The 21,893-nt window shown below is 45.2% G+C and overlaps 1 protein-coding gene across 6 annotated transcripts in view; it reads right to left on the reverse strand.

The window, feature by feature from the left end:
• FN1 (fibronectin 1) overlaps window positions 1-21,893 on the reverse strand; it is a 53,872-nt gene that overhangs the window by 10,358 nt on the left and 21,621 nt on the right. For 4 of the 6 annotated variants that reach the window (XM_051622701.1, XM_051622703.1, XM_051622700.1 and 1 more), the window contains exons 18-33: window positions 21,687-21,881; window positions 20,022-20,294; window positions 16,531-16,794; window positions 14,868-14,962; window positions 14,378-14,546; window positions 13,997-14,083; window positions 13,074-13,265; window positions 9,332-9,514; window positions 8,322-8,411; window positions 7,550-7,819; window positions 7,043-7,159; window positions 6,482-6,646; window positions 5,623-5,778; window positions 4,736-4,849; window positions 2,803-3,072; window positions 794-981 (exon numbers count right to left, since the gene is read on the reverse strand). In XM_051622701.1, the coding sequence (XP_051478661.1) occupies window positions 794-981; window positions 2,803-3,072; window positions 4,736-4,849; window positions 5,623-5,778; window positions 6,482-6,646; window positions 7,043-7,159; window positions 7,550-7,819; window positions 8,322-8,411; window positions 9,332-9,514; window positions 13,074-13,265; window positions 13,997-14,083; window positions 14,378-14,546; window positions 14,868-14,962; window positions 16,531-16,794; window positions 20,022-20,294; window positions 21,687-21,881 (2,828 nt within the window). Of the gene's footprint in view, window positions 1-793; window positions 982-2,802; window positions 3,073-4,735; window positions 4,850-5,622; window positions 5,779-6,481; window positions 6,647-7,042; window positions 7,160-7,549; window positions 7,820-8,321; window positions 8,412-9,331; window positions 9,515-10,553; window positions 10,827-13,073; window positions 13,266-13,996; window positions 14,084-14,377; window positions 14,547-14,867; window positions 14,963-16,530; window positions 16,795-20,021; window positions 20,295-21,686; window positions 21,882-21,893 lie in introns of all 6 variants that reach the window. The other 2 variants (XM_051622706.1, XM_051622704.1) reach the window with 2 other exon arrangements.

A 21,893-nucleotide genomic window follows, 5' to 3' on the forward strand; every position in this document is an offset into this window, starting at 1 on the left:
CTTCAAAGCCGAGTCTTCAGAGCAACCTAATTTACATCCTGTTTTTCCTGGGGTTAATGGATGCCATTTGCTATGATAAGGTGCTCTTCCTGTTAAGAAAAGAGTGATGGGAAGTTACAGCACGGTCTTTAGTCCCTGACTGCATCAGACCAGGAGTCCACTGAGATTAGAATGTTTTTTCAGGCTCGTTTTTGAAAATCATTCATAAAACTTCTTCAAAACAAATCAGTAGCTTGTTAAGATAGCAGGAGCCATAAAAGCAGTGATTTTCAGCCTTTGCCAGTTCAGGAACTCCTGAAATGTTTCCAGTGGAGAAGATGGCTACATAGCAAATGTGAGCTGACTCACAAAAGACTTGTACATTTTTTCTTACATTTTGCAGATGTCTTAAAAATAGGCAACAGACTGCCAGAGCTCCCATATCACAGCTTGAAAACCTCTGCATTACCTCACTTTATCTCCCATCTTTTGTGAAAGATGAATAAAATCATTTGAAGGGGTTACTGTTGATTGTGAAACTGACCATTTGCATTTGATTAAGGTATCCAGTCTGCCTGTGCTAAATGAGGAAGGGGAAAGAATGCAGATTCAGCAGGCCAATTCCTTGCATTTTAAAAGCTGTAGTAACAAGAAGTTATAGCTGATGGCTACTCAGACTTCCAACAGAGTCAGGCCCTTAGGAGCTGTAATGGTCTACACTCCAGCTGAGGTTGCTGACTCAGGAATTTGCTTCAGTTGCTCCTCATATCATCTTCCCACAACACAGTCTGCACGACACAAACAAAAGAGTTACCATTAATCCTGACACCACAGCAGATGTACTGTCTGGAGAAAGGTTGATCTCTTTCATGGGACCAGTCTTTTCTTTGGGGTTCACTCTGACCCTGTAGCCAGTGAGGCGAACGTTTGGAGCATTCCAGTTGATGGTCAGACTGGTGGGAGTTATCTGAGTAAACTTCAGATTTGTTGGAGGTGGAATTGCTGAAAAAATTGGGAGTGGGGTATGGTTAGTTTAAAGAAGACAGTCTTGGATAAAACAGTATTCTCTCCTGAACATGAGACTGGTTTTAAGGCCTGAAAAGCATGGGCAGGAAAGTGGTGGAGCTTCTGCAAACACAGGCATAAAGCACCGTGGAAGGGGACAAGGTATTCAGGAGGAGATTCTCAAACCTCCAGTAATAAATAAGAAGAACTTGGTTGCTTCAACCCTGAAGTTAGGTGAGGAACACCTCTTGCTGTGATGCGAGGTGAAGGCTTTGGGATGTGCTTAAATTTGTAGCAGGAGGCCACAGCCTGTTCTTAATTCCTCTGCCTGTCTCTGCTTTTTCATCACACAGCTCATGATTCAGTCCTGCTTCACTTGCCTATCCCTGTTCATTTCTAAAATACATCCTAAAATGATTTACAAAAGTAAGGAGGAAGCAGGCTCAGGAATTGCAAAGAGGGTATAAATATACTGCAAATGCAGAGGGGAAGCATTTTACAGCCACTTACACAGAGAGCAAGGCAATGGGAAAGCAGAGCTTTGGTGGCCATAAGGCTCAATCACAAGAGTCTGTTTATGAGCTAACACATCTGATATCCTTAAAAATACATGTTTGCATAAGAGAAGGAGCATCCATTGAAACATTTTCTTGCCTTACTGTTGGTAATCCTTGGGCTGTAAACAGGGGGAAAATATACCTGGCCATAGTGCCCACTATTAGCTTATTGCTGTGACGTTTTCTAATTTTACAGTGGAAATACAAGATAAATCTCCCTTGGTGCTTTGCTCAGAGCTCAATCTAAAGCCCATGAGAGTCAATGGGAAGTCTTGAATGACTTCAAATATGCATTTGAACAGGCCACAGAGGGTAAACCACACAGAGTGGGTTTTAATAATGGCTATATTTGCATTTCTGGCAGGTAGTCAGCCAGCTGTTTCAGTCACTGCAGCACTTTGCTTCAGCTTAGTACAGCCACCTGTACACTAGGAACCACTGTCTTCATTACACCTCTGGGATTATAGTGCCAACTTTTCATCCACAAGTGAACAGGAGACCTTTATTACAAACTACCTCTAAAATAACACATGTACAGGAATGCTGGAAGCTTTGCCATCGATTCTATATTGCTGGAAGTAACTTCATCTCAAGCAATTAGCTCCCTTTTCCTTTTTTAGGAAGGAATTTTAAGTTTATTCTGCACAGAGCTGGCACATAAAGGATCCTCCTGAATGGAGCACGTCCTCTTTTTGTGGAGGTGATGTGAGCACAGAGTGTGGGCATTCCTGTGGGCTGGAGTCCTTAGAGGCTCTGAGAGACCTGAGGGTTAAAACAACCTCCTAGCCTCTTGCTCCAACAGAGAGGACCCTGAGGGGTGAAAGCTACACTAATCTCTCTGTTGTTGGTAACTGCCTCTGCCTGCAGGTGCCCCATACTCCAAAGACACGAGCATTGTGAGAGGGTGCTTCACCATGACTTAGGCTCTGTGACTAGGGAACGGACTTCACTGATCCACTTCAGGACTGAGAGAAAGCTTCACAAGGTCACACACCTCCCTGCTCTAGAATCTGCTCCTTATATCCTGCTGATCTTACCTGCATTCCCTGCCTTCCCTACTGTGTAGGTAGGCTGATTCCACTGGCAGCCAGCTCTCCAGCACCAACTAAGCCATCTATCTCACAGGAGCAACCACATCCCCTTGGCTGCCCCTGGGGCTTCCCCAGCACGGAGCACCAGTTGTGCGTGGAAACACGCTTGACCCAGCAGGGCAGAAGCCACTGCTGCCATGGCCTGCTGGGTGGTGAAGTTAAGGGTGTACCTGTGGACTGGGTCCCAGTGAGGGGCAGGCTCTCCATGTCATCGTATATGGCAACGATATTGATAGTGTACTCAGAACCTGGCCTGAGGCCATGCAGCTCAGCAGTGTCTTCTTCGCCCCCTGGGGCCGGCAATAGCTCATGGATTCCATCCTCAGGGCTTGAGTAGGTCACCCTGTACCTGGTGACTTGCCCCTGAGGGCTTTCCCAAGCAATTTTGATGGAATCAACATCCACCTCAGTGAATGTTAGTCCTTTAGGGCGGTCAATGTCTGTTAGGCAAATTAACGGTAAGAGGTTATGTGATTAAAAAAAAAAAAAAGCAGGTCGTGGGTGAGGAAAATAAAAAGCATTTCTATCACATGCAAAGCAGTAGTTCCTGGTTTTGTGCAGGAGAGAGGGTACTTGATTCTCCTCTGTGCTGCACCTTGCACACATGCTTACACCCCTGCAGGGTAAGGCTAGTGAGTGTCTGCGGGTGCCAGACGGCAGCAGGAAGGCAATCTTGGCCTTGGTGGGACCAAACGGACTTCTTGCATCACCACCTTCAAAGCAGCCAGGACACCAAGTCCTCACCAGATGCAAGTCCCCGTGGCACTAAAACCCTTCAGGTGTTAAGGGAGCTTTAAGCTACCTTGAAGAGGCCAAGAGGAAAAAAAAACAACAAGAATTTTACAACCCGTTTGTACCGTCAGAGCCAGGAACTGGTTCCTAGTGCTAGAGGCAGCCAGACAGCTCACCTGGCTCTGTTCAGATTCATGCTGCATTTGCTTTTCACTGCTGCAAGCTGCTGTGCAAAGGGCCTCTGAGGAGAATCAGTCCCACCATTTTCTTTCATAAATTAATATCCAATTAACACACTGATCAAGAAAGCAAATTACTCGGTATATTATATTTTTAAATCAGTTAGAAACAAACCTTTCAGCTTTGTGTTTAGTGCACGGGGAATGTCCACAGGTGCAACTGGGTGATACACACACTTCCTAATTAGACCAATTCATTGGATTTTCCTAGCAGGGTGAGAGCTCAGTGCCAGACAGCAAGGTCAATGAGCCTTGCTCCACGGGAGTGTGGCTACCACAGAGCTACTGTGGACCCAAAATTATGCTTTTCTGTAAGATTTCAGCTTTTCTTTGGCCATGTTAAGATTCACTTTCTACATTTTCTAGCTGGCAAAGGTGATTTTTGTCCAGCAATTCTTTGGTTTGAAATTGATGGGGATTATTTTCCCCATCTGTGCAAAGTTTCAGAGAAGCTCCTGTTGTATCTAGGATGACTTTGAAGTATTTGAGGCAAAGCTGTGCTTTGGAATACAAGCCTGAACAAGGGATTAATTCCCTACTCCAGAGGAGTCCCTGAAAAGGCACTTTACACCAGAGATACCCCTCTGAGTTTCATGTTCCCTCTTGCCTCCTCTTTGAGTCCAGAGCAGTGCTGCTGTTTTGTACAGGCAAATACAGCCATGAGGGCTGAGCTGCCCTCTCTTCTGCAGAGCTTCTTCATCCACACCTCTTGATACAACTCTTGTGGTTTCCTTTACTCCTGTGTGCAGGGAAAGAGCTCCCAAACCCAGCCCAGTCCCTCTGCAGCAATCACCTTTGCCACCTAGCTCCAGAAAGGAGATCTTTGCACGCTTTTTCCACTGATTGGCTGATGGCAAACAAGACCCCATGATGGCTTTAGTGAAAGAAAATCAGAAGCGCAGCATTTTGAGGGGGTGGGGGACTGCATTTTGCCAGTGCTTGAGGGAGAGGGACTGCATTTTGCCAGTGTCTGCAATTTAGGTGCAGGGTACTGTCTCACAGAGCAGAACACCCTCCCTTCTCCTGGAGACTAAGGCACCTGCCACTCACTTTCACTGGGAATGTCACAGGGCATGGAAGATTCAGACATCAAGAGATAACATGTTTTGTTACCATGAAGTGAAATACATACTGGTGACAGCTGTCTCAACCAGGGGGAGGCTCTCTCCATTCTGATTCTGAGCATAGACACTGACCATATACTCCACTGTGGGCTGCAGACCTTCAATAGTGACTTGGGTTTGATCTGGCAGGAAAGAGCAACATTAGTTGTAGAAAACTGGCCTCTGAGTAACCTTGAGTGAAGGGCTTGTAGCAGCCACACCACGAATAATTGTTATCAAAATGAGATGGGGCTGACACATCAAGTTTGCTTTTTGCTTGCACTGTGCTTCTCTGGCAGTGCATGACAAGGCACCTGCAATCTGTGCCTGCTCAGAGGCCCCACAGCTAAAAGGGCAAATAAGTAAAGCAAGAGAAGACCACCTTTCATCATGTTCTGGGATAATACTGACCATTAAGCCAGCTGCCTGACAAGCTGAATGCTAAACTCCAGAGATCCCCCAAAACACTCCACATTCCTGAGAGCAACCTGAGAGGTGACCTGGCAGGCTCTGTGGTAATGAGGTCAAGCCTGCAGCAAACGTGACTGAGTCCATGCTATGGCCAAGGGTCACATTATGTGACCTTCAGAAAGGTTCTAGGGGAAGTTTTGCTGGATGCTAGAAAAATCCAGTGTAGTTTCTTCAAAACCCAGGTGCCTTTCAGAGACACTGAGGTTGCTCAGAACAAATCTTTGCAGCACAGTGGTGTCAAAGAAATGTGAAGCTTTCAAGGCAAAAGTCTGCCTTACCTCCTGCTGGATGACACCCAACTGGAGTCAGCAAAATGGCAAAAAAGAAAGGTACAAACAGGAGAAAATCTGGCTTTGTGCATACGCCTCGTGCCTGACAGCATTGATTCTAGGGGTCACATCTTGCATTCTTTACAGATCTGGTGAAGCATGTCATGTACACTCACCTGCAGGGACGTTTTTAGTTTTTGTGGGCCCATGACCCTTCTTGGGGACAGCTGTGACCCGATACCCTGTGACTGGGGATGTTGAAGGGAGCCACCTGATGCTGATGCTGTTGTCCTGGACGTCGGTAACTTGCATCTGGGATGGTGTGTCTATTTCTGGGCAAGAAAAAGAGTTATGTCTGAGTACATCAGCATAGGAAACCCTCCCTCAACCCTTGCCCCCTAGCTGAATTTTATTCTGCTTTCCCTTTTCCAGGCTGTGCTTCTTAGCACAGAAAACACACGTTGCTATTTATTGGTCCCTCACGCCAGCCCAGAGCAAAAAAGCCTCAACCATGATGTGTGGGTGACTGACCTTGTCTCAATGTTACTTATTTTTGTTGTTTTAAAGGCTCCTAAATGCCTTTTCTGCAGCTGCAGTTGGAGTCTGATCAGACTACACCCAGATCAGGAGTGAGATGACAGTCCTGGAGTTAGGAAGTCAGGTCTCATCAGGATCACATAACATGACAGTGCACCAGAGGCACCAAAGTTAAGTCAACAGTGACCCCGTGACAGGAGAGCCCAAGAGGATTTTCCACCCTGCAATAAGCAGTCAAATATTGATTGGATCCCTATCTGGGCTCCACAGGGTCTCCCTCCTCCAAAAGTCCAAGTCCACGATCCCCTTCTCTGTCATGTCATTATCATGCTGGGCCAACATGATAGGCAGCTCCACTGAAAACAATGGGCTTACAACACAGCACATGACTTCTCAGAGAAGCTGGGGATCAGTGATACAAATTTATGGGAAGAAGTCAACACAAAGCCACAGGGGTTTTTTGGTAAGGTTCTTTTGTTTTGTGTAAAGAGATCTCACCTGTTTTGTAGGTAACAGTGACTGGCTTGCTACTGGCAGGGCTATCTCCACGGCCAGTTACAGCATACACAGTTATGGTGTAGTCTACACCAGGTTTGAGGCCAGTGATGGTTGCAGTAGACACAGTACCAGGCACTGTAAACTCCTGCACAGGGCTGCTTCCACCTAGGGAGGGCAGGGTGAAAAAACAAATGTAAGGGATCTCAGAATTATACATAGAAACCAGGACAATCTTATATGCATCAAGCTACAGACAGGACCCTGCTAATTGCAGTGGTTGCTGAGTCAAAGTCTTTTTCAGATCCACCCAAGGAAAAGAATGAAATAGGTACACAGCACCACCCCCAAGATGACTGGAGTGCTTCAGATGCTCTTTTTGGTAGAAAAAAAACAATCATTTGCTCTCCTTTCAAAAATAAAAAAAAAAGCACCTACATTTCATAATCTTCCCTAAATATGCTGCAAGAATCTCAGAGACACAGGAGGTTTCCACCTGCTACAGTCAAAATTTCCTTTGCTATTTGCTGTGGCTGTCTAATGGCCAGAGCAGCCTGTCCTCACCTGTTTCACCATAAGTGATCCTGTAGTATCTGACTGTCACTGCAGGAGCATCCCAGGAAATCACAAGGCTGGTCGGACTGGTGGGGGTGACCTCCAGGTCCCTTGGAACATCAGACACTAGGAAGACAGAGAATTGAGAGGAAGTTTATAGTTCATGTAAATCAGCTACATATTTCACTTACCACTTCATGCTCCTCTGCTACTCATCTGCCTTAGTTTCAGCCCAGTGCACACACTGGGGATGTATCTGGTTAAAAACCACCTGGCATTGGACTAGATTTAAGGAGGAAAGTTCTACTGACCCTAAAGACATCTGACATGGCCTGAAAGTAGTATAGGTGCTCCCACTTTTTTCTAAATCAGGGCCTAGCTCAGCAGCACAGGCACTTCTTCATGAGTGGAGTTTCACCAGGGGCTGGAGAAGACCTGGTTTAATAGCAATTACTTTGCTAGAGGGCACCTGAAATCCCCACGGTGACTTGCAGCAGGTGCTCTCTCCAGGCTCACCTGTTGTTTGTTGGCCAACCAAGGGCAGGCTCTCCTCCCTGCCATTGATGGCGATGATGCTGACCACGTACTCAGTCCCTGGAAGCAGGTTGGTCAGGGTGATGGAGTTCCGTGAGGGGGGCACACGATCCTCCTTGGGCCTGCCAGCAACGTGCTCTGGGTGATGCCGGATTTTGTAGCCCGTAATGGTGGCACGAGGGGCAATCCAGTGGACAGTGAAAGAGTTTGCAGTGATATCCGAAAAGTCGAGGCCAGTGGGGGAATCCAGACCTGGGGATTTCAAAGAGACAAGAGACTGAGCACAACTCGTGGTCACCATCACCACTGCTGTGTCTCATTAAGCTTCAAACAACGTTGTCCTAAGGCAAATGCTATGGAACTAAACAAGTATGTGTAGAGGATCAAAGAGAGATAAACAAGCACTGGAACATGACTGCAGGAAAGGAGTGTATGGCACAGGAAACAAGGAAGGCTCAGGGACAGATAGACAGGCTCTGCCTGGGCTTGTTCTCAGGCAGACCCTGTGGGAACACTCACAAAAGGGTCTACAATGCTCTATTTACAAGCCACAGAAGCTCTGCCTCTCAGACATAATGAAACAACATTTCCTAGTGCTTCCCAAGATGTGCATCCGCGTTGCTTTTTGATGTCTAGCTGATGTTGCCAGCCTCAACCAGGTGGCAAGAGAGAAGAAAAGAGCAACAAAGTCTTGCTAATGAATCCCTAATGGACTGCATTAATTGCACATGTGTCTCAGGGTGAATCTAAGTACCTGTTTTCTGGATGCCAGACAAAGGTGCACTCTCGTGTTGCTCAGAAACGCTGTAGACTCTCACCAGATATTCAGTACCAGGAAGCAGATCTGTGGAGTTTTAAGTACAGGAATTTAGACTTATTTCTTTGCTAACAGGTAGAAGTCACTCGACCTACACGATTTTAACTGTGTTTCTTTAGGTTTTTGCTTGATGGCGGAGCTGAGCCTTCAGGACAGTAAAACGTGTAAATCTGCCCTTTTTGTGGCATTACAGTTGTTTGCAGTGTTTTAGCCTGAAGGACAGGTACATGGTGTCCTGTGTCACTGCTTCATGAGTTTGTGGAGACTGACTAGAAGCAATTACTTTTCTACAAGGTTCCTTCTAGATACCCAATAGCTTAAGTTATGCACCAGGCCAAAGTTTTAGCTAATATCAAGTGGAATAGGGTCAAGAATTCCCAACAAAGCTATTTGAACTCAGACGAGCTCCAGATCTCATCTCTTTTTCTGAAGGTGGGTATTGTCTCTCACTCAACCAACCTGATTCTAGGATGGAGAAAAAAACCTTCAAACGTAACTCAGCTTTTGCACCAGCAAAGGCTAATGTCATCATTTTGAAAATGCCCACGTTTTGTTGCCATGTCCTGTAAGGTTCCAAATAGTATTTATTTTCTGGTCCTGAGCATACAAAACCAAGGGAGCAATGACCTTCTGCCCAGTCTGCTCCTCTCTCTGAATCTCTGCACTCCAAGTCCTTGACATTTTTGGCAAACCAAGTGAGTAACACGTATTTACTCTTAATACCTAACCAGGCTGCAAATACCTACCCAGGCTGCATTGCCCCATCAGCTGAATCATCACTGTCCTTGGATTGATGGGAAAAACCATGTTTTGGCTTTTTAACTAACTCCAACAACAGCTTAGATCAGCTGAGAATTTGGCCAAACTGCAGCAAGCAATTCTTCTGCTTTCTGTCACACGTGAGGGGCCTCTTGGACTTGTTTGACTTAGGGAGGTGACCCGCTTACTTGTTAAGACCACCATGCTGTCTGAGGGTGAAATTGTCAGCTCTGCAACGTCTTCCTCCTTCTTCACAGGGGAGTAGCGCACCAGGAAGCTGCTCAGCACGATGGAGGTGGGTGGGGTCCAAGTCACCCTCATGGTATCAGGCCCCACGTTGGTGAAGCGGAGATCGGTGGGAGGAGGCACAGCTACACAGCAAAGAACAAACACATCTCAGTCCTCCAGTTCACAAAAGCTGACCAGGAGAGATGTTCAGGGAATCACCAGAGAAAGTATCTCATGCATAACAGGCTACTGTGTCAGACCCATGCAAACAGACTTCTAAACTACATTTGGTTCTACTATAGTTAAGAGAAACATAGGTCTGTACGACTGTCAGGCTCCTTTAACCTCTTGGCAATTCCCAATACTTGGAAAATACCCCGTGGGGCTAATTTGAAAACAAGGTAGCAAGATTCAGTAACGTGCTTCTTGCAGCTGGATTTCGTATTACAGATGTGGAGCCAAGAGAGGTTTAAAGTTGCCATGCAGCAGCTTACAGATGGAAAAGTAATCTCATCTAGAATTCATACATGCACACACAGGGGAGGAGAGGGTATATCACTAATTTCCTACTTCTACTCGTGTCGAAGGGTTTACAACCTTGGGATTTTCAAACACAACAGGATTTCATGCAAGAACCAGTTTCCAGCTTGCCTTCTGCTCATGCACTATGGAGACCCTTGACGGTGTGGCATGGCTGTCAGAGGCATGTGCTCAGGGAGTGGTGCTTCACTGGCATCCTTTTGGGGCGTTGTGGAAAGAGTGGGGCCACCACTGAAACCAACTGCTGGAAGCTCAGTGGAAGCTAAGATAGCTATCAAGGCTGGAGGGTGTCTGCTGAACTGCCCAGCCCTTTGGCACCCTGATTTTGGGGGAAATCACTGTTTAAAGCCTGGTAAATATACACAGCTTGTGTTTCAGGCTCCTTGATTCCAACTGGATCCCAGAAATCTGCACAGCAGAAGGTTGAGGCCACTCACAACATTAAAATGCCTCCAATTAGAAAACTGAGCAGTGCGTGTCCATCCCCAGCTGCCAGTTAGGAAAAAGAGAGCTGGGTCTGTCCAGCTTCCCCCCAGTGAGCAGCTCGATTCCTCTTTGGACAAAGCCCTGTCCCCCCTGCCAGCCAGTGACAGTATGAGACACCGTCCCCGTCACGAAACACAGAAGTTGTCAGAAATTCACCCGTTTGCTGTGTCAGAGTGGTGGGGGCGCTCTCTCCGCCATTAATGAGTGTGATTACACTGATGTCGTAATCAATGCCCGGCTCCAAGCCTGTGACTGTGTAGTATCCTACTGAGGAGTCCACAAAATCTTCAAAAATAGGGACACTTTCTCCTGCCGCAACTACTGTGATGCGGTAACCAATAATGGTGGAGGCATTTAACGGGGTCCACCTCAGGCCGATGCTTGAGTCAGTTATGTCAACAAAGCTTAGGTCAGTGAGCTGGGGCACCTCTAATGAGTTAAAGAGCAAAGGGGAAAGGCAAAGACATACAGAGGGCAAAAGAAAGACAAGGGAGAAAAAAGCAGTCTTCATCACCATCAACATTGACAGAACTTGAGGAGCAATTGCGGTGACACGGAGAATTTCTCTGGGGGGTCGGGGGGGGGGGGAAAGCAAGTTTTTGGGTGGTTTGTTCTTTGGTTTGGCTTGTTTTCCTTTTTCTGTGGCACCCTTCAATGCAGTCTCCAGCTGCCTCCCCTGGTGCCCTGAGACAATGCACTTCCACTTCAGATACACAAGTCTCAAAAAGACCTACAAGAGGAACTTAACTTGCAACAAATTTACTTTGAGCAACGATGATTCATAAAGACCCATAATTTTCTAATGAAAATAGAAACAGAAAAAACATGCACCCCCTTTTTTCTTTTTTTTGCAGGTAGAAAACAAGAGATCAAAGTCTATTAAAGCATCAATAAAACAATTTCTCTGAATTATTAGTTGATCGAGCCTCTAGAATTTGTGTCTTGTTTGAATGATAAGTCTAACTTTTATCACTGGGATCATAAAAATATCAACCTGTTTCAAGGGGCTAAATCAGCCTAACCCCTCAGCTGGTGAGAACCATCTCAAAGCTTCAGGACAAGATTATCCACTATCCAAGTTATTCGTACTGGAAGTGGAAAAAAGTCTCAACTCCCTGTAACAGCTTGAGGATCTGGCCCAGAATTCTTCAAGTTCTACTTACCACTAACTGCTGCAATGTATGTGCTAAAAACAGACAATAGGGAACAGTGAGTAATAAAACACCTTCTTGGAAAGATGGCAAATGGTTAAAAGTGACCTTTGGATTGCAAGTATTCTGGAAGATAAACAATGTCCCCATATTCATCATGTGGCCAAAGACTGACTTGACTTGTTGGCTAAATTGTTCAAAAATCTCAGAATTGAGCCACTGAATACAGACCTTCTAGATGTTGCCTCATTTTCTGTAAGCACAGCTGTGACTGTTTCCCCTATGGATATTATTTCTATAGCAAACTTGTTATTTCCCTGTATGTTAGGACCAACAGAATCGGGCAAGGGGTGGGGAATGTTGAATTGACAATGGCCAAACCCTCAGCTGCTCCAGTCAATAGACTGGTATTGATCTATGCCATGAGATTTGGCTGTGTAGCTTTAGCAAGGTGATCCTGAAATCACTGGGAGCTAATGGATGCTCTTCCTCCTTCAGGATCAGACACCAGTAGGTGAGTCAAAGATGCAGGACACTCTCTTGCACCAAGTTAGCTTGGAAGTATATTATGGGTCAGTAATATTGCAAAAGACTGGCTTTAATAATAGTGGTTATGTTCTATTTTAATGTCTTTCTAGGAAAAGATTTATTTTACAGAAGAGATGCAAAAAAATGCCAGTTTTCTGTAAAATCATTGTTTACCCACACAGAATGCACGTAGTGTATCACCCTTAAAGAATGCTAAAAGCCAGAGACATATGTTCTTAGCTTTCCCCCACCAGAAGATGGTGAAGGGCTAAAGCTGTTACTGCTTTAATTATGCAGTATCACAGAATTAGTTCACCCCCAAGGAGCACACAGCACTTCAGTGAAGCATGGAAATTTTAAAGCAGTGTTATAAGAGCAAGCAAACACAGTAGCTGGCATCATTTCAGGGCTGAGCAGAAACAACACAAACACACAAAGCCCTCACAAAGGAAGATGAAATGAAACCATTTGGGGAGATGCATATCAATTTTGCTACTGTGAATACAAAGGTAGTTTCTGCATTCATCTCAGTGTGTTATGTGAGATGGCAAACAGCACTTTGTGTCCCAGAAGTGCTAAAGTGATGGACCTCTCAATCTTGGCTTTCATTTCCATTGTGCTGAAGTGATCTAGTGCTACTAGTGCTGCCAGAATTTCTCCTGTGCTTGCTTCCCACTCACACCTCTCTTCACCTACCTCCCAGTCCCAGGAGCTGTGCTGCAGGTGCCAGGGCACTGCAGAGCCAAGTTAAATCTCCACTGCTCTTCAGCTCAGTGTACTGCTACAACAGATCCATCTCTTTACCACCACCCTGTTGACAGTGTAGGTTGCCCATGCAGTGAAGTACATGGGTACAAAAACTGCTCTGTCCCATGCTGGCCCATGTCTGTCCTTAGTCTAAGCCCTCTGCTGACTAACAGGAGTTGTGCAGCACAGAACTCTGGAGCTCAGCAATTTGACTTTCACCAGCTAGAACTGCTGCTCATCCTGCCATTACCTTGTGTGATGGTTTCAGAGATGGGGATGCTCTCCTGGTCGTCCTTGACTGTGTAAACGCTGACATTATACTCCACACCGGGGTTGAGGTTTTCAAAGGTGCAAGTGGTCTGATCTGCACCTACTACCTCCTCCAAGGTCGAGCCCTGCTGCCCGTTGGTAGGAGCAGTGGTCACTCGGTACCCGCTGATGCCTGAAACACAGACACACCAGTATGCAGTGACCTCATGCAGCACTGATTTCCATCAGGACTCAGGTCAACAACTGAAAACACATTCCATTTTACAAGTGATTTTGCCACCCTGAGCCCAGCAGGCAAGAGGCTGCCTTGTCAAGCTTCCCATGCCCCTCCCACAGCAGTTTCATCTCCCTTTGTGACCTTACCAAACTGAAAGCCTCATGACACATCAAGAGAAGATTCACCTGCAGACTGAGAGTGGAGTTTTAAAAAGCTTTCAATCTGTGTCAGTGGTATAGCTCTCATCAGTTATTGTTGGTGAGGAGTTCACCTCACACACTTCCAGAACTTCCATGCTTACTCTCAATGGCATGAACTCATTCTTCACTGCAAGAAATCTTCCTGGTCTGCATTGCTTCCCTTCCCTTGGACTTTTTTTAAGATGCTGGAGATATTTGAAGGAATCCTTCAAATATCTAAACTAGATGAATTATTGAAACACATTCATACCCCAGAAGAGCATTTTACATGGAATATAAATCGTGAAGAGTCCTGTGGTAGCCTACACTTAAATGTGAATAATACCCTTGAATGTACCTACAAATATGTACATTTTTCTTTAAAATGACTCAACAGCAAGCTTCCTAGCAAAGCCTCCTCAACAAACTGCAAGGCACCACCAAACAGACAGCAGCATTTTGATACAGCAGGAGGTTCTCAAGTTTAGTGTAAGTCCGCATAGTTACCTGGAGTTGTGCTTCTATCCCAAGAGACTACCAGGATCCCAGTATCAGGATTGGGCTCCAGGCGTAGGTTGGTTGGTGGAGACAATGCTGCAAGGTGCAAACAAAGGGAAGCATGAGAATCATGGGGGCTCCTTCAGCATCCCTTCTCCCCCCCATTATATCCTCAGCCTTCAGAATTGGCTGCAGAATTCTCCTGCAACTGTGACCCCGCGTTGCACGGGCTACTGCTACTGTCACCTACATGCCAAAAAAAGAAAACCACCTTCCAGAACATGACGGAAGGAAAAGACTAGAACTGACTCCCAGAAGACAGCCATTGATCTGGAGAGCAGATCAGGGAGTGGCAGAAGGAGTAACAGTGGAAAAGCAAACGTGTCGTACGTGTTGTCACTCTCCGGACGATGGGAGCCTCTCTCTCCTGGCCGTCCATCAGGACTGTGAGGCTGTAGGTGTACTCCACTCCAGGGGTCAGGCCAGACACCACGATGCTGCCAGAATCAGAGATGACCTCACGAGGAGCCTCTCCACCTTGGCTTGGGCGCACACCCAGCTGCAGAGAAGCAGCACAGTTTGTTGTTTCACAATCCCAATCCCAGTAACGACCAGCATCCAGACCCACAATCTGGCATGAGCATCATGTTTCATGCCAATTTATAATCCTGTAACTTGTATTTAGATGTCCCTTTAATAAACATGACCTGAAGCCCAGAGGACATGCTTGCACTGACCTCTGTGACCTAGCAGGGCACCTTCTGCACCTCTTTCCTTTGTGCTGCTATCTTCACAGCAATCCACAGCAACCAGCATTAACCTGTCCTCTATCACAATGAAGCAGGAGGAAAAAGAAACATGGGACTTCAGTTTCTCCTACCTTGAAACCAATTCTTGGGGCAGGTGTCCAGGTGATGACAATAGAAGTCTCAGTCACTTCTGTATTAAAAGGAGGAACGGACCCAGCAGGCTGATCTGTGAAGTGAATTCAGAGAGATGAAGTCTAACTGCTGTGATGGCACCAAACAGTCAGAAAACCTGACCTATAGCAGTCCCCACAGCAAGAGGTACATAAAAAGATGCTGAACTGTATTAATTTTTAAAATCTAGGGATTTGGGAGGGATCTGACACATCTTCTGTCTTCCTGCTGGGCTTAACAGACACAGTATGCAAGTGACCTAATCAAAGCCAGTGTTTTTGCTGTTTCTCAGGAAAATGAAAATACTGAATACCTTGTAAGTTCTCCATGCATCCAACCCCAAGAATTTGGGGAATATTGGTTTTGGCATGATATCCAAAGTGTTCCTTAAAACCCAGCTTTTTTTTCCTTCACCCACCATATGCCATTCAACCAGCAGAACACTACATCCCTTGTCTGTCATCCAGTTGTCCCAGCCAGGGGACATCCCATCCCTCACCAACTTCTTTCACCCCTTTTGAAGTTAGTACAGTAAAAGGGAGCTCAAAGTCAATCTGAGAACTCTGTGGTGTCACTGATAGCTGTCAGGAGCATCAGACAGAAGCCAAAGCCTTTGTGTGCCCCAGAATCAGAATAAATAACTCCACTGAGCTTAATCTGAATTGACCTAGCTATTAAAGAAGAGAGCAGGCTTTCTATATTGGTAATCTATAGCCTTATACTGGTCTGGTTTTATTCAAAGAAGCCAGAATTTGAAGGCAATATTCATCTAAGATATCAAATAGTATCCCAACTGAGCAATATTTATAGACAAGCCTGTCAGCAAAAGGCACTTTGCCAACATCAACAGTGTTACTCTGATTAAAAGTCTGAACCCTTATTTTAATTTCACATTGTTCTAAATGAAACCACATTCTCTCTTGAAAAGAGGATGTGGTTCTGGGCTTGGATGGCTTTGAGTTTCGTTAATTTATATGACTGCTCCATCAGTATTTAAACAGTGTATCTATTTGTTCTTTCTAAAAGTATGTGTGGTTTCTTATATAACTGCCTTTCCTCCCAAAATTTGCTTAATATTTCTTCCAAGCCGGCAGCACAAATGATTTAAATGTAAAAATAAAATGAAATAAAAGAATGCCATGTTTGTGATAGTTTCTGTAACTGCAGTTGAGCTGCCTTATGTGGTATGGTTGGGCTTGAGAAATTACTGCCTTCAGTTTTATACAAATGTCAGATTAATTATTCCTTGCCCATTTCAAGAGAGCTGTTTGCTTTCCTTGATTTGTCATGCAAAAGCCAAACAAACGGAAACATCAAGTTAAAATTACATTTTTCATTCAGTTTAACAAAAACTGAGGTACAGGGAGTAAGTTTTCCCTTTTGTTTTTCATCACCGAAAAAGCTGAAATACATTTAACAAAAAAGCTTTTTGATGCAAGTAACTCTCTTTTCCCTGCCAGGCAGTTCAGAAAGGAGAACAAGGAATACTTCCCAAGCAGTTCTGCTGGAATGCTACTTCAAAAGGCTTCTTCTGTAAACCAACTCACAATAGCCACTTTGAAGACAAGTTTTGAAGCAAGGCCAGGGCGATAGGGAAGAGGAATATGCGCCTCTTATACTTACGAGTGGTGAAGACTCCAGTTGCTCTGGCACTTTGCAAGTCATCTTTAACTGCCACAAGGTACACGGTGTACTCGGTGGCAGGCTGCAAGTTCCTGAGGACATACTTGGTGGCAGAAGGTCCCAGAGTGTAGGTCCTTGGCTGACCTCCTCTTGTGGGTCCTGCCGTCAGGCGGTACCCGGTGATCACAGCACGGGGCCGTGTCCACAGCACTAACACTGAGTTGTTGGCATCCAGGAACCTCAGGTTGGTGGGGGCATCAAGCTCTGGGGGACAAAAAGCATAATGTGCATCCATTTTCCAGCTGAATCTCCACTTCACCCCTACTCCCAAAGCATGCCCATGACCATGCAAAAAACAGGGGTGAACAAGCGAGGTTGTTGAGCCTCTCTTTCTCACTTAGGACACGAGAGCAATGGTAGGGAAGAGAGAAGGTGGGGACCATGAGAGAGCTGGAAATATAAATGAAATAACTCTACCCATGGCCTCAGTGCCATCTGGTAATATGCTGGACTGGGCAGACCTGTGTGTTGGGGCTGTGCTGGTCTGGCTTGCTGCCACCCGTGCCCATCCCCTGGGGAAGTCAGGCCGATGGCTGAGGCAAGACAGATGAGCCCAACTGCACTCAGGAATTTCAGCAGTTTCTCATGAATGCTGAGCATTTTTTTAAAAATCAGCCCAGTTTAGACTTGTCAGCATCAGCAGGGAAAACCTAACTTTAGCCCTTTTTCATGAAAAAGATTTATTCTTCTTAATCTCTGCCCAGTCCTACTGCCTGCTCACTCAAAAAATCCCTTCCCAAAACAGAACACCCCCCACTTTTGTCATTTTAATGTAAAAAGAAATGACAAGTCAGTGCAGAAAACCAGCTTAAAAATAATCACACCGTGGAACTGACTACACAACAATTCTAAGCATGCTCATCTCTCCCATGGGGCTCATGCAACAGCTCTTATCAGGCTTCCTCCCCCTTTTTATCACTACCCCTGGGAAGCTGCTGAAACTGATAACCCAGAAAACTACATAACCAAGAGGCTGATGCAACACAGCTCCTGCAGCACGAGAGTGGAGCCCAGTGATTGTTGGGGATGTCACTGCCTTTGGCTGAGACAAGATGAGGCTCAGAGGGGGGAAAGACACTTGAGCAATTTGCCCCCACAGCAGGAGGGGCAGTGCTGGCTGCAGTGAAGAGTTTATAGTGTCTGCATGGCAAGTTTCCCCACCTTTTCTAGGCCCAAGTCATATATTGAAATTAAGGGCAGTGAGGAGAGGCTCCATCCATCCTCTTTTTTGATGGCAAATGCTTTTTTTTCTCCCCCTGAATAAATAACATCTTTGTGATAACAATGTTTTCATCATTCTCCCAATGATTCAGTGCAAGGAAGTTTTTGTCTTTTTGTTTTCTCCCTAATTGTTTTCTCCCATTTTGAGGAGGGAGGGTAAAGCAAGAGATGACTTCTTCCACCACTTGCAAAGATGGGGGGGTATAGTTCTAAAAGACAAAAGATGAGTGTGACCCTCCTTAGGCCCATCTTCAACCCATGGGCTGAGAGTCAGCTTCATCTCTTCTTGGTGCTTAGATCTGTGCTGTCTCATCTGATACTGATTGTATCTTCCTCCAATTTGTGGCCTACAGTCAGCTCTTTTCTGCACAATGTAATTTGCCAGCTCTATTAGGCTTTTATCACTTCCTCTCCCCATGCTAAAGGAAAAAGGGGAAGATTAAAAAGCCACACACACTCAAGAGTTTATTTGTAGACTGCTTTTTAAAAGGAAGGCCAAAAAGAGACTCACATTTACACCGTGGGAAGAGACTTTTGCTGCAGGGTTTTCCTTGGGAACTCTGAGCAATTTCTGTTTCCCAGGACTTTCGATTACAGGATGCAATTTATGTGAATACTTTTTGAAATGTGGTTTAGGCAAAGCAGATAAGTGGATGATCACTTGGAAAATTATTCCAGACATTTGTGACTAGCCCTGTGCTTTCTGTATCAAATGCCTGCACTCCAATGTACATCTCTGTGTGTGGACTTCCAGAGTGGCTCCACACCTAGCCAAGGGCCTTGAAAACAAGCACCAAAAACTTACAGATCTTACTAGGGACTGAGCCCTTCTTGTTCTAAATCATCCAAAGGGAGTTCAGACTCCTCTAAGTCACATCCTTGCTTTTGAAAGCCTCACTTGAAAGAGGAGGCAGAGTGTCCACACCATGTCTGTTACACTCAAATCAGATACCTGTGTCAAAGGACAAGACATGGATCCCATTCCTCCTGCATAGCCAAGGGAAATGGTAACTGGGAGAGGCTCCTAACTTTATGGATGTAACTAGTATTACTCAGACAGCATGGCAATATCCACAGATTATCCCATTCCCTTTCCTTCCCTCTCATCTTTATAATAGTTGGGCTGGGTTTCTCAAAAGTTGCTCTCATTTACTGAAAAGTACCAGAACATCAGCAGATGTGCATAGCTGAACTTTGGTTCTTTGCATAAAGTGACCCAATCCCAGAACACCACAAACACCGAGTCACCCTTGCCCAATAAACAGGATCTGTTCAAATGAACCATATCCCAGCTTCTGTCTGATCTGCTTCTCTTGGATCAAAAACGGAGATAACCACCCAAACCCATGCTAAACTCCTCCTCTTCCACTTGAAAGCCTACATCTTGCCCAGTCACTGCTCCTCTTGTCTCTGCACTTTTGCAAAGCCAAAAGCAACGCCTGAAAAACTGCTTACTTTCATTTTGTCATCCTGCCTCACAACAGCAGCATGTTGCACTGCTACTAGATCATCAGCAATCTGGTTCTGAGAGATCCTGCATGACCCTTCCAGAAAAGTATATGCTCCCCATGGTTCTTGACAACAGTCCATTGAGGTTGCTGCAAAACAATTCCCCAGGTTTCACTGGGATGGCAGTGAAATTTCTGGGGTGGTGAAAAGCCTGTGGAAAGCCAGGCTTTGCCTGGCCTGGCAAAGCTGAAATGTCCTTCTGATGACAAGGCCTGTCCTTACATGTGCATGCAGAACTCCTGCTGCTGAAACTGGGGCCAAACAGGTATGCAGCTGTCAGAAGGGAGACAGGGATTTCCAGAGCAATCTCAGCAAGGCTCTTAAGTCATGCTAAAATCTGCCCTAAGGTATCCTCAAAAAAAATATCACAGGCTGTGATCTGTACTGTAAAAGAACTGCAGGGCCCATCAATTCTCAGTCAGCAATAAAAAAGTTGAATCCCAGCCATACAAAATTGTTTTAAAGGGCCATGAGAGCTTAAACTCCCGTTGGAAAGCCCTGGAGGAGGATAAATCTGCTGAAGAGATCATTGTTTGACTGAATGAATTCCCAGTCCTGTCATCCTAGTTATGGGATACCTCCTGGGCTCTAACTGTTGCACTTTTAAGTGCTCTGTTTATAAATTTCTCTAAGCGACAGAGAAATATGCACTTCAAAAGGCTGGGTTAAAAAAAAAAATAGCATGAAGGAAAGAGACTTACTGGTAGTTTGTTCTCCAGTCAAAGGTTTGCTCTCCCTGCCTTGGCTCACGGCGAAGACCTTGAAGAGGTAGGTTGTTCCTGGGAGGAGGTCAATAACTTCTACAAAAGAGCTCCTGGTGACAGGCAGTCTCTGGCCATGTTGGCCAGGGCGATTGACAGGGATCACTTCCACTCTATAGCCAGACACTGGGCTCTGTGGTGGGGTCCACATGATGGTGATCTTGATATCAGAAACCTCCACAAACTGCAGATCTTTGGGTGAAGGAACTTCATCTGAAAGCCAAGCGACAGAACAGTGGTAAGAGGGAGTCCTCAGCAACTGGCAGGGGAAGTTATGGGTTTGTATGAGAGGAAAAAAAAAAAAGTTCATTTTGACTGAACAATGGTTAGCCCCAATATATTTACCAAATTAAAAGACCTCCCCAGAAAATATGCAAGCAGACTGCAATTCAAAATGTCTATGATTCTATACATAGCTTTAAGTATTTTATGCCTTCAGTCCTAGAAGATATGTTGGTGTCACAGAAAGAGAACTGAAAGACCAGATGTAATATATATGTAAGTATATATATATATCTGCAGAACTAAAACTTGGGGGAAAAAAAACTACTCCAGAGGTTGGAAACAGGAACCTCCGTTTAAAATTAAAAGAAAGGTTTTTCAAAACCCACGGCATGTTCTGAATGTCTATAATTAACTTAAGATCCATCTTTTATAATTAAAAAAATACAGGGGCTGATCTGGCCTTACTGTACTCAAAGACAAAATCCAGTTCCCTCTGTGTTGGCTGACAGTCCTGCACTCTTGAATTCCTAGGTTCAAATCAAATTTCTTCAGATGAGGACTGATGCTGCCCTAAGGTTAACCAATGTACATTTTTGGAAGTTACAGATGCCAAACCATCAAATCGTTCAGCCAAGTTCATTCCTGGTAAATTCCCACTTGCAAACATGTGCTTGCAACTTGCAGGACCATCAGATTCCACTGCTACCACATCACATCCCAATTCTTTCACTATCCTTTCTTTTGGTTTGGCTATTCAGCCCAATTGGATACTTAAAGAACCCTGAAACAAGTAGTATTTTAAATTGTGGGTACCTCAAGTTTAGATTTTATGGTGTTATTTTGGAACATCAGTCAGTGCTGAGCAATCTCCCATCCCCACTGACTGCAGTGGAAAATAATGGTTAGGACTGGAAGGGAGAGGGAGAAGTCAGGTGAATTACTTGGATTTGTGTTGTGGTGTCTAAGTACATAACCTTAAAGATCTGCAGGACAAGTTCTGAGGAAACATTATTTACCAGGCTCTTAAGAAGATCTCTTAGCAGAATCCCCTTAAGACAACTTAGGGAACTCTGATCTCTCTTTTCCACAGGCACAATGCAAGAGCAACCTTTTGACCTGCCTGCAGTCTGATCCCCAGGGATTTCAATATGCAGAGAAGAGACTTGCCTGTGTCAAATCATAACTGAGTATGACTTCACTGTAGAACTTCAAGACCAGTGACATTTACAATTAAAAAACACACAACAAAGATGACAAGAATCAGAACTGAGTCTATTTAGGGTTTCATTTAGCCAAAGCAATGTAAGCCTGCACTGTCACTTGGCTCTGTGTACTAACATAAAATTGAGTGAGTGGTATCTAGTACGGGCTGCCCATTACCTGCACGTGGGACACCTGTGGTTTCCTGCTGGATGAAGACAGGAGTACTCTCCTGATTTTCTTCCACTGCATAGATGCTGATGTTGTACTGAACGCCGGGCATCAGGTCACTGAGCGTGACAGAGGTAGCAGTGTCAGGCAGGTTGAGCTCTGTGCTGCTGCCTTCCACAGAGGGTGTGTAGATGATTCTGTAGCCTAAGGGAAGAG

This window comes from Apus apus, chromosome 6 (assembly GCF_020740795.1).
Source record: "Apus apus isolate bApuApu2 chromosome 6, bApuApu2.pri.cur, whole genome shotgun sequence".
NCBI classification, from domain to species: domain Eukaryota; kingdom Metazoa; phylum Chordata; class Aves; order Apodiformes; family Apodidae; genus Apus; species Apus apus.